This window comes from Ambystoma mexicanum, chromosome 1p (genome assembly GCF_040938575.1).
Source record: "Ambystoma mexicanum isolate Mex_15411 chromosome 1p, UKY_AmexF1_1, whole genome shotgun sequence".
Lineage (NCBI taxonomy): Eukaryota > Metazoa > Chordata > Amphibia > Caudata > Ambystomatidae > Ambystoma > Ambystoma mexicanum.
This window is the reverse complement of record NC_090921.1, coordinates 397,108,672-397,125,105: the sequence shown is the minus strand read 5'-3', so window position 1 is coordinate 397,125,105 and position 16,434 is coordinate 397,108,672. Positions and strand designations below refer to the sequence as shown.

General features: G+C 45.1%; 1 protein-coding gene across 1 annotated transcript in view; it reads left to right on the top strand.

Moving 5' to 3' along the window:
• The window catches only part of DDX49 (DEAD-box helicase 49), a 561,187-nt gene that overhangs the window by 420,637 nt on the left and 124,116 nt on the right, over positions 1 to 16,434 (top strand). Inside the window, exon 10 of the mRNA XM_069649167.1 lies at positions 11,454 to 11,528. Within this exon, the coding sequence (XP_069505268.1) occupies positions 11,454 to 11,528 (75 nt within the window). The remainder of the gene's footprint in view (positions 1 to 11,453; positions 11,529 to 16,434) is intronic.

Here is a 16,434-nt window from a genome sequence, read left to right as displayed (position 1 = left end):
GATCATATAAACAGTGCATGTGGGTCATAGAATTGTAATGCACACAAGGTGATCTTGGTGATATTTTTATGGCTAATTTATGCATGCACGCATGCATATCCCATTACATGCTGGAAGTATGGTTCTATGTGCCGCGGCTAATATGATGCCGCTCTCTTGAGAAAAGGCCATCATCCCTATATACGCATTGTAAAGTGCACATGGTAATCATAGTGATACTTTAAAGACTGGATTATATGTGCACTTGTGCATGTCTATTTCTATGCTGGAAGTGTGGTTCCTACATCTGCTGCTTTTTTGAGCCGCTCTTACGAGAAATGCCTGTCATGCCTCTATTAGGGTAAGGACTGGCATCGTATTTGCCTGATAATATTGAAAGTGGACCATAGCCTAAGTGCATCAAAATCTTGGCTTACCTAGCTTCTGATGAAAGGACTCGTGAGCGTGTCAGCTCAAACTATCGGGAGCCCAGCACCATGGCTACAGTTTTAATGTTATGTTGCCCGGGTAACTGAACGTAAAGTTTCAGCGTTGCCAACGCAACCAGTCTGGGGAACCAGTAGTCCTTTTTCTTGTGCTGCTAGCTGGGGTAAATGTTGCGGCCATCTTTTAGCGGAGTGTGGCAGCGTAATGGTGCACTAGATTGTGTTATGTGATTAAATCAACTTACTTATTGCTTCGAAACTAGAATGTTGCAGGTTGTAATAGTTGAAAAAATATAAGTTAGAGAAAAATATGCGTGGTTCAAATTCGGATCTACTTTGATGTCACGAGAATTCGGGTTCGTGGAGGCGTAATGCCCCCCCTTATTCACTCTGGATTCTGCATATAGAATCCTGTACTTTATTTGAAATACTGCTGATGTTAATTTGAGTATCTGAAAAAAATATATAGTAATACTTACGTCACGTTGCATATTCTATTGTGTACACATGTCCCATGAGTGCATAGTTGCTGAAAAGTAACAGATAGGACAAGACGGTAGCAAGGAAACAGTATGCAATACAATTTGACTTCAACTCTTATATCACGAATATTACTTTCTTAATCTGAGTCTTGCTATTTAATAATGTATTTAACTAGTTTTTTCACAGAAAAGGGATCATCTCATTGTCCGGGTTCAACCCTTTAACAGTGGTGTTCAAAAAGCGAATAGTCCTTGCTTCAGCTTGTCGTAGTCTCAGAAGTCGATCGCCCCCCCCTCTTCTTGTTTGAGGAAAATGTTGCAATCCTATGAATTTAATTGCTTTTTTGTCTTCGATCTGATGATGTGTCTGCCAGTGGTGAGCTAAGGGGAACCTTGGGTCCTGGCTCCCAATTGTTGTCATATGCTCACATAGCCTTGTACATAGCTCACTGTTGGTGCTCCCAATGTATATTTTGTGGCATATACAAATGATCCTGTATACCACAAATTTAATTCTCCAATTTATTTCCTGCTTCATCTCAACAGTTACTCCCTTCATATCGCAAAAAGTCTTTGTTTGCACATGTGCGTATTTGCACATAGTGCATATCCCGCATTTTCTGAATCCAATGTGGTCCTCTTCCAACCAAGTCTTGTTTCTTTTAGCCTTCATGTCCGGTAGTAGAGATGGGCTTACAATCTTTCTCAAAGTGTCTGCTTGTTTGAAGATCATAGTGGGTTTTGTATCAATGCAGTTCATGATATGTTCATGTAATCGAAGGAGATACCAGTGTTTCTCCAGGACTTTGCGCAGGATATGGTGATTGTCTGTACTTGGTGATGAATCTAACTGCCATTGTTCTGGTTGCACGCTCCTGTCTTTTCAAGAGTGTGTCTGATTGGCTATTGTCCTTTGTTACATTATAGGCTCTTTCTTTGTTAATTTTATTGTATCCTCGTTGCTTCAATCTCGTCCGCAGAAGGCTGCATTCTTTTTCACATTTTTCCTCTCTTTGGCAATTGCGTCTCGCTCTTGTGTACTCCCCTGTTTGGTGGTTGTCTATGGTTGGCTTGAAGTGACAACTTTTGGCATCCAATGTGGAATTGACTTCTCAATTCATAGCGCTTTTTTTTTTTAGGGTCTAATTTACACGCTTTAACCAAATCAGAAATGTCTGCGGGAGAAAAAATGAAAGCCGTTTGAACGAAAATGACTTACGGTTTTCTCTACCCCAGACGTTTGTGGTAACCTGCATCCCCCAGCCCCTTACTTACTTTTTGGCGACACACTTCGCTGTGTGCCGCAGACGACTCCATCCCTCTCCAACGCCGGTTCCCTTCAGTTATATGCATGGTAACTGGTGCTGCAGGGTCCTTTATATTTTTTTTTAACTTTATTTTTGACAAAGCGGGGGGGACACCTCGCGCAAACCCCATGCCATTGTAACAGAGTACAGGGGACACCCCTGGTCCCCTTCTTCGCTACAATGGTACTGTGTGGTAGATTTGTTCGACATTTTTAGCTGTTCATAATTTTCGTACTGTTGAAATTCGAACAAATCTACCATTCAAGGTTTATATCGTTTTATTTTTATACGGATTCCAATTTCAGAGGTGATCCATGGCTGAAGACGGGAAGTCTGAATGTGCGAGCAGGATAGTGTTAAATGGAGTCATACGTGCATTGTAAAAGTCAGAGACATCATTGTAAATGGAAGAGGCATAAATGGGAGAAAGAGAATTTCGTTTTAGTCCTTGAAGAGGGGAGACGAGAAGTTAAAGTGAACGATAGAGATCGGTGGGAGAAAAGGTTAATGGAGAGGTCAGAGGAGGAGAGTTAATTTAAGGGAAAGACAAGGTCAAGAGATCTCCCGGAGTGGATAGGGCTGGTCATTGAGATTGAGGGATAGAGGGAATGAACAGAGGAGGGATTTACGTTCAAGGCAGGTGGCTGCAGAGGGCTTGAGAAGTCCACCAGTATGACAATGGGAATGTTTGTAGGAAGTAACTCGAGGAGAAGGGTCAGATCATATGGAAGGGGTTGAGAGGACTAGCGGGTCGATAGAGAGGCGGAACTGAGAGGAGTAGGAGGGTGGAGTTCAATAGTAGCATATTCAACAGAGGAAGAGTTTCTGAGCTTCAGTGTTGAGGGTTTAGAGTTGTCTTACCAATGTGTCTGCGAGAGTGTAGCCAAGCCAATAGGGAGAGCTGCTAATGTAACAGAGTAATGAGGCGAGTAGCAGGTGTCTGTGATAGCAAGAACTGAAAGCTGAGGATCGTATGAGGCAAAGTCATCAGTGATGTATGAAGACTTGTTGCAGAGGGATTGGGAATTCCAGAGGCAAATTGAAAGAGTGATGGGAGGTGGGGGAGAGGAACAGGTGTTGTGCGGTAGGCAAGGGGCATACATGAGGTTGAAGATCCTGGGAGCATAGAGTGTCTTATTTGAAAGGTGCAGGTAGGAAGAAGCAAGATGGTGAGGCTGGAGACAGATGCAACAGTTGCACCAAGTTGAGGCTCAAAGCTATGAGAGGAGGAATAGAGCAAAGTAAAGATGCATGACGGAGGGCAGAAGAAGTAGTCCAGTGAAGACAATGAAGAAAGGGTGCAGCCCAAGATAGGGGAATGGTATGTGAGCAGAAAGAGAATGGGTATATGGTTGACTGAGAAAAAGCAGGCATACATTCTGAGTTGGGCTCAAATGGGGCTCTAGGTAACCAAATGACAATTAATAGACCCAAAAGAGCAGTGTTCTTTGATCCTGTGAGGTAACTGAAGCTTCACAGTGAATGGATAGTCAATGGGTGGAAGTATCGCATGCGTTGAGGAAGAAGTCCGGAAAAGGGTGCGCTTGGTGAAGTTCTGGCTTGAGAAGGCATTCTGGCCCTATGCCTTTGCAAGCCCTAACATGCCCAAATAGGCAGCTGCCCTTTGTTGCCTTTGGCCTTTGGCTGCAGACCCCGGGCTGGATGATCTAAGGAGACTAAATAAGGGAGGCAGTGTGTTGCATGTTGGCAGGACACTCTGCCGTTTGCATTGAGTCTTGGGTGATGGAATAAGGTAAGTTATTCTCCCACAAAGGGGAGGTTGGTTAGGAGGGCACAACTATTCTGCACAAACATTGAAGGAATTGGATAATGGGAGGGACAGTTTTTCCCTCCGGACTCTTAATAGGACTTGTGTGTTGGAAATGTGTAAGGGAACTCGGGGGGGCTCCCAGGGTGGAGGGTACTGAGGATGAGCTCCTCGTGATTAAGGCCGCTTTACTTAAAGCACGCTCAGCAGTCGTCCATACGGTGGAGCTTGGGGAATTTATAGATGAGTATGATTTTGATCTTTTATGACTAACAGAAACATGGTTCCCGGAGTGGGGGGTGGGGGGATCACAGACAATATTTCACAAATTAGTCCCTGATAAATACTGTACACAGATTATCACTCGTGTGCATAAGAGAGGGGGAGGTATTGCAATAATTTACAAATCTTCCCTTCTCATTTCACATCTGGAGGAATTGGACTGCCCTGATGATTCCCAATTGGGACAATTCACTATATCGCTTTCTCCTTCGCAGTCAGTAAAAGTGATTCTGGGTTATAGACCACACGGACCGGCAGGACCATTTTTGGAGAAATTAGATATGCACCCGACGTTGGTTGGGAGTAAATGCAAGGAACTCTGTTTGGGATATTGGAATATTTGGCTGGACAGCTGCACACATCCAGACTCCATAGAACTAGCTGAGCTCCTGGGAAATCATGGTCTATCTATATTGTCCACTGTGACTTTGCATTTTAAAGGTCATTGTTTGGAGCGACTAGCATCTAGAGGGAAGTCTGTATTGTTTTACGAGACAATCCCCATACTGTGGTCTGACCCTTGTGCCCAACTGTTTGGTATATCCAGGAAGGAGAAGCAGACTGGAAAGGCAAGGGATGGCATACTATTATGGACTCATAAAGCGAGTGATTTGGCTAAAATTCCAGGGGAAGAAATGCAAGGCAGATTGGCAGACATTGATATTATGCTTCCCTGTGAAGAATTTTTTAAGATTGGTACTGCCATATTGGAAGTAATATGTTTCAATTATGCACCCCTGAAAATGAAGAGGACTGAGATTTCAAAGCCTTGGTTTGGCCCTCTGGCCCTGCTTCGTAAACAGGTGCATCAAACTAACAAGCTTTGGAGGACTACCAAGCTAGGCACCGATGCGGACAGGGCAAAGATGGTATTGAAATCCTACAAGGTAGCGTTATTTGAAGCAAAACAGGATTTTCTCCATGGGGAGATTGAGCAGGCGGGGAATCAGGCAAGTGCAATATTTACAATTGTGTCCAAATTTGGCAGCCCAGCTTGTATTGCAGCTTCGCTTGCTCCTTCGCAGGAACAAGCAGACAACTTCAGTGCCTTCTTTGAGGAAAAGATCATTTCTATTCAGAAGAGTATCGATAGTGTGAGAGGTCAGGAGGGGCCGCTAGATTATGAGGAGGATGCTATGTTGGTGGAGGGGGCACAGGAGGAATATTTTGTTTTCCAGCATTTAACTGAGGAACTGATATTCCCTTATTCTCCAACTCAAATCGACTAATGTCTTGGCATTTGCAATGCCCGCCCATGCAGCCAAGCAGCTGGCTGCTAATATCACACCTTTTATGACCGTGTTTGTGAAAAAGTCCCTGTCTGAGGGTTGGATTCCTGATACACTTTAAAATGTAATAGTGAAATCTCTGTTAAAAAAACTTAATCTGGACCCATCTGTGTTGAACAACTACCAGCCAGTGGCCGACTTGATCTGGCCAGCAAATATTCTGGAAAATATGGTTTCTTCCCAATTCCAGGCATTTGTGGATAAAGAGGAGTTGGTGGATGAACTCCAGTCTGGCTTCCGACCCAAACATGGGACGGAAACGGCGCTTCTGGCAGTACACAATGATCTGTTGGAGTCTGCAGACGGTGGTGGATCTATGGTATTGTTTACTATCTGCGGCCTTCGACACGGTAGATCATCGGATTATGCTGCAGCGGCTGGGAGGAGGGGGAAAAGCATCAGAACAAGGTGTGAGGTGGTTCCGATCCTTCCTGATGGACAGAGTTCAAATGGTGTTGTTTGGGGGCTTCATCTCAGAGCGGTTGGCCTCGGATGTGGTGTTCCTCAGGGATCATCATTATCCCAGCTGATATTTAACTTGTACATGCGTACAGACCTAAATATACTGAGGAGGCATGGTTTGAGTTTTCACTCCTATGCCGATGATGCACAAATCTATATTGAGATGAAGAACATTGAGGATGCGTTTGAGAATGAATCAGTGCATGGAAGATATTGACAAGTGGATGGCAAGTAACCAGCTCCAACTGAACGCAGCAAAGACCGAGATTCTTCTCTTCGGTTCCCAAGGGGAAAATGATGGTTGATAGCCAAGCATTTTCCCCTCCTAATCGCGGGGGGGGGGGGGACTTCAGTTTGCCAAAAGAATTAAAAACCTAGGCTGTGTCTGGCAGGAGAACCTATGCAGTGAAGCCCACGTGGGGGCAAAGATGAAGGCAGTGAACTATATTCCTTGCGGATGCTCAGGAATGTTCTTCCCTTCCTGCCCTCAGAAGATCATGCAGTGGTGGTGGGGGCAATGACGAACACTGATCTGGATTATTGTAACATTCGATGGCAGGTATTCCAGCGAAGCAGTTACCTAGACTCCAGAGGGCCCAGAATGCTGCGATTAGACTGATGGGACATTTGCGAAAAAGGCACTATGTATCTTCCCTTCGCAGATCCTTGCACTGGTTGTTGGTCGAGGTTCGAATCAAGTTTAAAGTAGCGTGCTTGATGTACACATGTCTTAATAGCCTTGCCCCAGACTACCTCAGTGCAAAGGTTCACCTGTATCGTCCAACCAGAGCCCTTCGCTCATGAGATAAACTATTGCTGGCTGTTCCACACTCCAAACTTGTCTCCAGAGGGGATAGGAGGTTCAGAGTTTTTGGACTTAAGCTCTGGAACCATCTCCCACTGGAAATTCGAGCCTGTCGGCCATTGGGTCAGTTTAGAAAGACTTTAAAAACCCACTTGTTTAAGTAGAATCAATATGATGTTTAGTTTATGTCCCGAATCTAGCTGTTTTGACTGTTAGGGAGTATTCTCTGTAAAGGCTAATTTCCCAAACAGTGAGTCCCCCAGCAGCTTTGCTGGATTTTTGGGGTTTATTTTTTTCTCCTGCTAAGAGTGAGACTCTTTTACTCCCACTCTTAGACATGATTTGAGGTGTTCCTTTGCCTTTCCATGTGTTTTATGGGCTATGGGGTCTTTCACTCCATAGGGTCTCATGTGTTTTTGATGTGGGTTACACAGCACCGTCTGTGCCGTAACCCAGGGGTGTCATAGCGACCCCCAAACATAGACTCCATACCCTGGGATTGACTACTGTCCCCCACGGCATGTAAAGTCACCATTGGCTTTACTAGTCCCAAATTATGAACAGAAACCAGTACAAACCATCATATTGTGGACGTACTGGTCGGGGCGATTCGATTGCCCCGGGGTCTGTTGTTCGAGGGAGCAAGTCTCCGTCCCCCCTGATAGTTTTGGCTGGTGGCAGGGATTACTACTTTTTATATTCGACTGCGAATATATCTCTATGGGATTTTCCCATTGTTCGAGGCTACCAACTTTAATTATTTAATTGCTATAAACTCGAACATACCGCCGGTTAATTTATTTAATATTAATTCACCGGTTGGTATTTTTTGCTAGAACTCGATTCTAAAATGGCGTTTGTGTTCTCTTCTGTGACTCCAACCCAAGTCAAGCCCTTTGTTCCACTTTTTGGCGGGCTTCTCCACAGAAGCCTCCAAAAGTGGTGCCTCTCTGTCTGTGTACCACAGGGGGTGCGGGAGGGGGTTACCACAGGGGGTGGGGGAGGGGGTTTAGGCACCCTGGACTGAGTTACCTTGGTAACTCAAGTCGCACTCTTGTGTAATTGGCCCAAGTGGTGAGCCGGCCGGCTCACCACTTGTCATGTTTGATTGACAGCTAGGCTGAATGAATGGGGGTTTGCTGCATAAAAGCAGGGCTTTGGGGACTGGAACTTCAGAAGTCGCCACAGGACCGAAGAATCCGAGGAGGGAGAAGATGAGCCGACCTGCAACGACGACACCTCCGGTGGAGCCCTGCTGAACAGTCTCACCACTTTTCCCGACGACAGAGGAGATCTCCATTCCGGAGAGTCTTCTTCCTTTGACTGGTGGGGATAACCAGTTTTGCCTTCTTTTCACCTTCCTGGAGCATCTCGTGGCCGCCTCGACTGTGTCAAGCACCCCGGCAACCGGAATACCACGGCTTACCACTACCGCGAAGAGAAGGGTAGTACCTTTTAACCAAAGAACTCTGCGGCTGGTTTCTTCCCTGGCAGTGCAACGACCTTCATCTTTCCTCCACAACGAGACCTCCTCTTCCTCTGGATGAAACACCGACTTGCACCCGCTGCCAGGAACAACTGCCCCGCTGGAGCTTCCTTCACACTTAAGGTACTGTCCCGCCTGGCTTCCCTTGCGACAGATCGTTGAGGGTGACAGTAAAGCCTCGACTTTCTAACCTGGGCTGGCCTGGGACAACCTAGCTAACTTTTCCTGACTTTAATTTCATCCTTTGTGTGCAAATTATCTACAAGACTCTTTGGGCATACCCCCACTGTGTGAACCTGGACCCCTTCTGCTTGCTCTCTCCAAGAGTGGGCCTTGCAATTGACTTCCTTGCTCTCCAGTAGAACTCTGCCTATCCTGCCTTACTCTGGTTCTTTTAAAATTATTGAAATTTGTGTGCTTCCATACTTCTGCATTTTTCCCTCCCTTTTTAATAACTTATTAAGTGCCATCTTATGTTAAGCGCTCGCCTCTGTCTGAAAATAAGTGGTGTTTCTCATTAAGACTTGTCTAATAAGTAATTAGGGTTGTATATATATAATAGTGACTGTGTGCTGAATTTACTTACCTCTTTGTTGCTAGTGTAATTTACAAGTGTGCCTTTAAATAAATAATTATATACTTTTACACCAAAGCTCTGGTCCGTGTTTGCTTGTGCTACTGTATCTCTGTACCTATTGTGTATACTCTATATACTGCCTAACTGTTCTTGAGGGAAGTCTGACTGCTCAGCCACAGCTACCAAGTGAATCTGTGTGGTACAGACTGCTACCAAGTGGGTCGACTGCCAAACACCTGTAGTCTTAAATCTTTTGCAGTGATCCCTAAGGGAACTGCACAGGTTTCTGCCTAACATTGACCATCTGCACCTGGATACAGTGGAGTCTGTCTTGCAGTGCGATATAAATTATCAAAATCAAGCATGTTCCTTGGGGAGCCAGTTACTGTTCTAGATGCCTTCCACACTTGCAAGCAGGGTCCTGGGTGTTGTAGTACCGGAAACTTTGTTTTGTAGGCAGGCCCCTCAGATGTTGCACAGGGTCCTCTGGCAAAGCAGGATGTGACTCAGGAAAAATCAAGAAACTTTACTGAAAAATGAACCTCCAGACAGTCACATGTCCCTCTGGGATGTCATCCACACTTGCAGGCAAAGTCCTGAGTGTTGTAGGCCAATAGAGCTTTGTTGTGTAGCCAGGACCCCTCAGAATGGTGCACAGTATCCTCAGGTGTGAGCCACAGCATAGATGATACTTTCCAGTTCCCAGGAGGGGATCCAGTGCTAGAATCGTTGCAAAAGCAGCAGCGCTTTACTGGCAGATGGCTTTGGCAATGCTAGTTGTCCAGCTCTTCAGAGCAGACTATTCTTTTTTGGGGTTTTGGCTCCAATTTACAATCTGGCAACGGCTGCATGGCTGCTCCTCTTATCCCAAATTCGGAATGGAGGCAGCCCCAGCCCACCAATGGCAATGATCTGTTTCAAACAGGTCAGGGATGTCACGTTATGGGCCATCTCAAACTCCACATCTGCCCAGCAACAGTCATGGATATAGATTAGAACCAGACGGTACCAACCCCCATTCCACCAGGTCATTCACACAAAGCACTTTGCCCAGGAATTCAAGCAGAATCGCCATCTAGTGCATAACATGTGGTAACTTCTGGACCTGGGATAGCAAGTTGAAGGCCAGAGAAAAAGATGGTCAAACGGCAGGGCTTAACTAGAAGTATACGGTATTCCAAATGGCATTCTGTGTTAAAAAAAAGATGGTGAACTGAAAAATGTGCAAAACATGTCTCACTGTCAACCGCCTGTCCTAGGCACATCAAAAAAGGGAACAAATATGTTACTTTAAACGAAAGAGAAGGGATACAAATACTCCTGTAGCGCTTAACAATAAGGTAATAAGTGCTACAAAAACACAGGAATCGCAAAAGGGGTAACAAGTCCTCATGAGCTTGTAACCATAATGGCTGAGGAGCATTCCCAACATAAATGAGTTGAGCCGGGGAAGTGAAGCCAAAAGGATTTTCTTACCTCCAAAGTCAGGGTAGGCTTCAAGGCATAGCAATATAGCTGGGGGTTTCATTGATGTGAATGGTAGGGAAGCTGCAAACAGAACAATCTTTAACATCCACCCACTGCAGAGATCAATAAGTAACCTGCGGGCTAATACGAGTACATATTCACCCTTCATCTTCTGAGGTCAACGAGAGCTGCGTGCCATTGAATTTGGCAATCGGTAATACTCACTATTCAATGCCAACATACCTTCAGTTTGTTGTATAGACTGTATTAAGGAAAACTATTAACAAAAAACTCTCTGCGCCAGCACTCTTGCCTTGCACTTCCAAGACGATGCCTGCTCTGTGCTGTTGGTGCATTGGGTCAGACTCTTCCCCTCATTTTACCCACCCCTCCTGAGGATCACATAAGAATGCTGCACTATGAGCAAACCAAGAGAGCCAGCCCTAACAAAACGCACTTAAGCAGCCTGGGGAAACACAAGACCATTTTATAAAGCTCTGTCAACAGAACATGTCGTTTTTAAGAATGTTTTGATTCGTTTGTGCTCGATACAAAGTTGGAAGCAATATTGGTGTTTGCATGTTATCATTTGCTTTTATATAAACCTATAAGTCTAAAGATTGAGAAATGTTGATTTGTGTATCTTAATCCACTCTCGCTTAGTTGTTATGGTCTACTTGGCTTTAAGGCCACAAGCATATTAGTTTCTTGTGTAAAGCACACAGTAGGAGTATGCATTCCTTGTAAGCCAACCCCAGGTATCATTACAAAATACTGAATCCTATTAATGTGATGCTGAAAATGTTGGGTGTTTTTTCCTGATTTTTAGCACTTTTGTCAAAAATATAGAGGGTGTATGCGGTAGGAGTATAAATTAGGTGTTTTGGGGCGGTCTGCGGGCGTCTCCCCTGCTTTAAAGTGCTACAAATCGAAAAAATTAAGTCAACATTTTTGTCCTCACACTTAAAAATGCACAGTAATCGTATAGATCCAGCCACCCATGCCTTATGTGATGTGAAATTTAACATATCAATGCTTTGCTTACCCCTAGGGCTAAACCCTTTGAGGGACTCAAAATGAATATTGATTTCCTTTCCTTCCAGGGCGCCATGGAATCTCCATAACATTGGTGACGCAGTACGACATCCACCTGGTGCATGCGATTGAGGAACAGATCAGTGAGTTTAGTTTCCTTAAACGTGTGTACACCTGTAATTGGAATGGGCTAAGCTATCATTTCAAGTGATTTGCCTTAGGATTGATGCCTGCTGGAAGGAACCGGGAATACAGAGTGCATTCAGCAGTCATTTTCTGATGGGGGTGGCGGGGGAAACTCTTTGGGGGTCAAACGGTCCTGGAACAATGAATGCACCGCCCTGCCCACTTGGGCTAATCTACCATAATCGCCGCATTTTGTAGGCTTCTGCCCACTGCCAGCACACCTGCACACGAGGAAGCCGATTCCAAGATGGCTGACCGCTTCCCCGGTGCCATTGCCTGACCTGCCTGCCTGATCCAAGCGCCCCTCGCTCCCGATTGGCCTAACGGTGCCTTTTAGCACCCAATCCCTCGCTGGTAGGCGAGCCGGTCCCACCCACGAAGGACTACCCACTAAGGACTGTTTCCTGTCTTACACCTGTCCACATGCCTGTCCCTGCCTCCTGCTAGCCTAAGGTATTATTATTTACTGTCAGTCTTTATAATTAAGCTCTCAATGGCACTATAACTTCGATCGAATGCCACCCACCTTAGGCACACATTGCCACTTGCCACCTGATGCCTAGTGAGCCACACGCCGCTTACTAATACGAACTAGGAGGCATTAAAAAAACTGCTCTTCAAAAAGCCTCACCTGTTAACTTGTATGTGACGCCACCATCGGCACTTCTGATTAACCTCTAATGAACTTTATATGACTATATAGCCTATGGATACACTGTAAACTTGTACACTAATGTCCGTGCCACACTTACTCTGCTTACTGGCAACTTCCATCCTTGTCCCGACTGCTTCATTATGCCTTAACACTACTACTGTCTTCGCACATGTCACCATAGTATTGTAGCTTTAGGTACGACTCTGAACTCAGTTGTTGCCCCACTGTATTATTAGCTTAAGTGTCCTACCTGAATCTAGGTGTTGCCTAACTGCATTTCAGCTTATATATTATTCTGAACTTAGATGCTGCCCCACTGCATTATGTGTTGTTCCTTAGGGTCGCTAACAGACCGCATTTGATTGTGTTGCACCTTAGGGTCGCTAACAGTCTACATTTGATTGTGTTGTGCCTTATGGTCGCTAACAGACCACATTTGACTGTGTTGTGCCTTATGGTCGCTAACGGACCGCATTTGATTTGTGTTGTGCCTTATGGTCGCTAACAGACCACATTTGATTTGTGTTGTGCCTTATTGTCGCTAACAGACCACATTTGATTTGTGTTGTGCCTTATGGTCGCTAACAGACCACATTTGACTGTGTTGTGCCTTATGGTCGCTAACAGACCACATTTGACTGTGTTGTGCCTTATGGTCGCTAACAGACCACATTTGACTGTGTTTTGCCGTATGGTCGCTAACAGACCACATTTGATTTGTGTTGTGCCTTATGGTCGCTAACAGACCATATCTGATTTGTGTTGTGCCTTATGATTGCTAACAGACCACATCTGATTTGTGTTGTGCCTTATGGTCGCTAACAGACCACATCTGATTTGTGTTGTGCCTTATGGTCGCTAACAGACCACATTTGATTTGTGTTGTGCCTTATGGTCCCTAGCTAGCTGCTACATTAAACTTGCCTGTTAGTCGCGCCATTTACAAGCCACTTTGCAAGTGTGCTTCAATTTCAAATCCAACGCTACCTTAACTAGCCTGTCTGCCCAGGGCTTACAAGCACCAGTGCAGCCAACAACATCCACCATCCCTCTAGTATCCCGCACGGTATCCATATCTGAACTATGCCAGCCTGGCTAGTATTCATCATGTTCCCTTTCTGCATTATGCCCGATTGTATGCCATGTAGCAGAAATGGTTATATCCCAATCAGTAATGGACTCGCCAAGCTTGGCTGCCCTAGACACTACCCCATTTCCTGACCCACACCCTTCCTCCCCTCCCTGCCTCCTTTCCCCCACAATGCACCTACAGACCATAGTACTAAAATCAGTGTTACTTTAGGTAACCCTCCACCTAACCTCACCACAGATGACCATTCTGACAATATCCACAACTCGCGCAATTTGCTAGAACATCGCATTACAGCCTACCCTAACCCCATGACCCGTAACGACAGACTAGGTTGTAGACTCCCCACTTTACTTAGCAAAATGACCAACACTCCTACAACTAAAATCACTAATAAAAACACCATTGCAAACACTGTGCCACTCAAAGGAGCCTTACTTGATGTTAGATCCCTTGTGGCCCACCATACAGAAATTGCCGATATCATCCGTTCAGCAGACCTGGATTTCCTCGCCACCACAGAAACCTGGCTTCATGCCGCAGCAGGTCCCTCTCTAAACCACGCCGTTCCAGACAACTACTCCATCCTCAGGACCGACAGACCTAATGCCCGTGGAGGAGGTGTAGCACTTATATTCAAATCCTTGCTTGACATTAGATCTGTGACCTCCCTTCCTCTAAACTCCTGTGAACACCTATCCATTAAAATTCAAACCACCCCTAAGAATACTATCACCCTGGAACTAATATATAGACCCCCTGGTCCCATAGCTTCCTTCGAGGAAGATATAACTTCCCTCATAGCTGAAAAATCTAAACCTCTATCTCGGAATATTATTCTAGGTGACTTTAACTTGGGATACAATGATCCTCACGACACTCCAGCATCCTCCCTTGCTAATGCACTTTGCGAACACAACTACATTCAACTTAACACCTTACCTTCACATCAGAAAGGCGGAACCTTAGACTGGCTCGCTGCCCACAACTGTAACATTATCTGCAAGGACCCCCAACCACTTATATGAAATGACCACTTCCTACTTTCATTTGACATTAGCACTAATAACCCACACCACATATAGTGCCCACCTGCACCAGCATGTCTGACGAGAAATAATCGGAACATCACCGCTGAAGCCCTCATCCTACTGGTTCTATCCACCCTAAACATGATCCCTAACACATCGGACCTTAACTTACTAGTAGAGACCTACAATAACACCATGACCAAAGCTATCAACCTTGTTGCCCCTCTAAAACTACGCAAAGGCAAACCCAAAGCACATCTTAACTCCTGGTACACACCAGAACTTAAAATACTAAGAAATAAAAAGTCCAAAATGGAAACCCTTTGGAAAATGAACCCATCAGAGGAACACAAAACCAATCTCACAAATGCATCCTCCTTTTATAAAAAAGAAATAATTCGCACTAAAAAGGAAGTCTACAATATAAGAATAAGTAATGCAAGTTCCAGTACCAAAGAATTATTCACCATCTTGAAGGAGTTAGAAAACCCCAATCCACCTACGGACATGTCCGTGAAGGACCAACTCTGGCGCACTAGTATCCAAGATGCCCTTGCGAACAAAATTACTGGCCTACAAACAAAAATTGAAAGTCAAAGATTAAAACTTTCCAATAGTAGCCCCACCCCTAGCCCCCCTATCCCTAGCCCACCCACCACCCCCAACACTAACCATGGCTTCACCTTCAAAAAATAACCGTACCAAAAGTGCAAAAAATCATAACCTCCATCAAACTGCAAAGGGGACAGTTGCCCCGCACAGATTATAAAAGATGCAGCAAGAGACCTCGTCCCCTTCATTTCTAAGCTCATAAATGTGTCATTCTCCACTAATTTGGGACCCAACAATTTGAAACAGTCATGGGTCCTCCCGCTACTAAAAAAACAGACCTTGGACCCAGCCATCCCCACTAATTACAGGCCTATCACAACCGTTCCCTTCCTGTTAAAAATCCTTGACAGAGTTGCTTACTTGCAAATTCAGCATTACCTAGAGTCCAACCAACTACTCGGATTGCGTCAGTCTGGCTTCCGGCCTCAACATGGAACAGAAACTGCCCTTGTTGATCTTAAAAGTCAGATTGACGAAATTAAAGATAAGGGCAAGGCTGCCATCCTACTCCTTTTAGATCTCTCAGCAGCCTTCGACTTGGTCGACCATAAAATACTCTGCAACCCCCTCTCCTCTGCTGCCCACATTTACCCCCTCTGCTGTCACGTGGATACAGTCCTTCCTGGCCAATAGAACCATGAGAGTCTTCTCTCCGGTGGCAGCAGCAGACCCTATCCCTATCCCTATCACTTGTGGTGTCCCACAAGTCTCATGTGTTTCACCCACCCTATACAATATCTTTACAAAGCCCCTCTTTGATATACTGGATAGTCTGGGTGTCACCTACACAAACTACGCGGATGACACCCATATACTCCTCACCAGATCGGGCAATTACAATACTGATGTAGCCAGGATCAATGAAATCTTCTGTGTCATTCAGGCATGGATGGCCACACACGGCCTCTGCCTGAATGACGAGAAGATTGAACTGCTCATTGTTGGTTCCCCGAACAATTTACAAAAACTAAGTCCAAATTACTCCAACATCATAATTGATGGCAATACCATCTCGGTCGCCAAAAACGTGAAAACACTTGGTTGCTATCTCGATGCCAATATTAACCTCACTAAGCAAGTCAACTCGACTGCTTCAGCCACTGCCTATACTGGAAAACTAATCCGAGCCTGTAGACCATTTCTTTCCTCTAACAGTTGCCTCACGCTAGCCAGAGCCCTTATACAATTTAAGTTAGACTACTGTAACAGCCTCTACTTAGGGGCCAACCAAGCGATAATTAGTAAACTCCAAGTCCTTCAAAATAATGCGGTACGGGCAGCGCTAAACATTCCCAGACGTGAGCACATCTCTGCCACCAGAACCACATACAAATGGCTCACCATCCAACATAAAATTGATCTAAAAACACTCTGCCTCACCTACAAAGCTCTCAACCATCTAGCCCACCCGCCCACCTGACTAACAAATTCACCATGAAATCTTCCATCAGAACCACAAGATCTTCCAATACCTT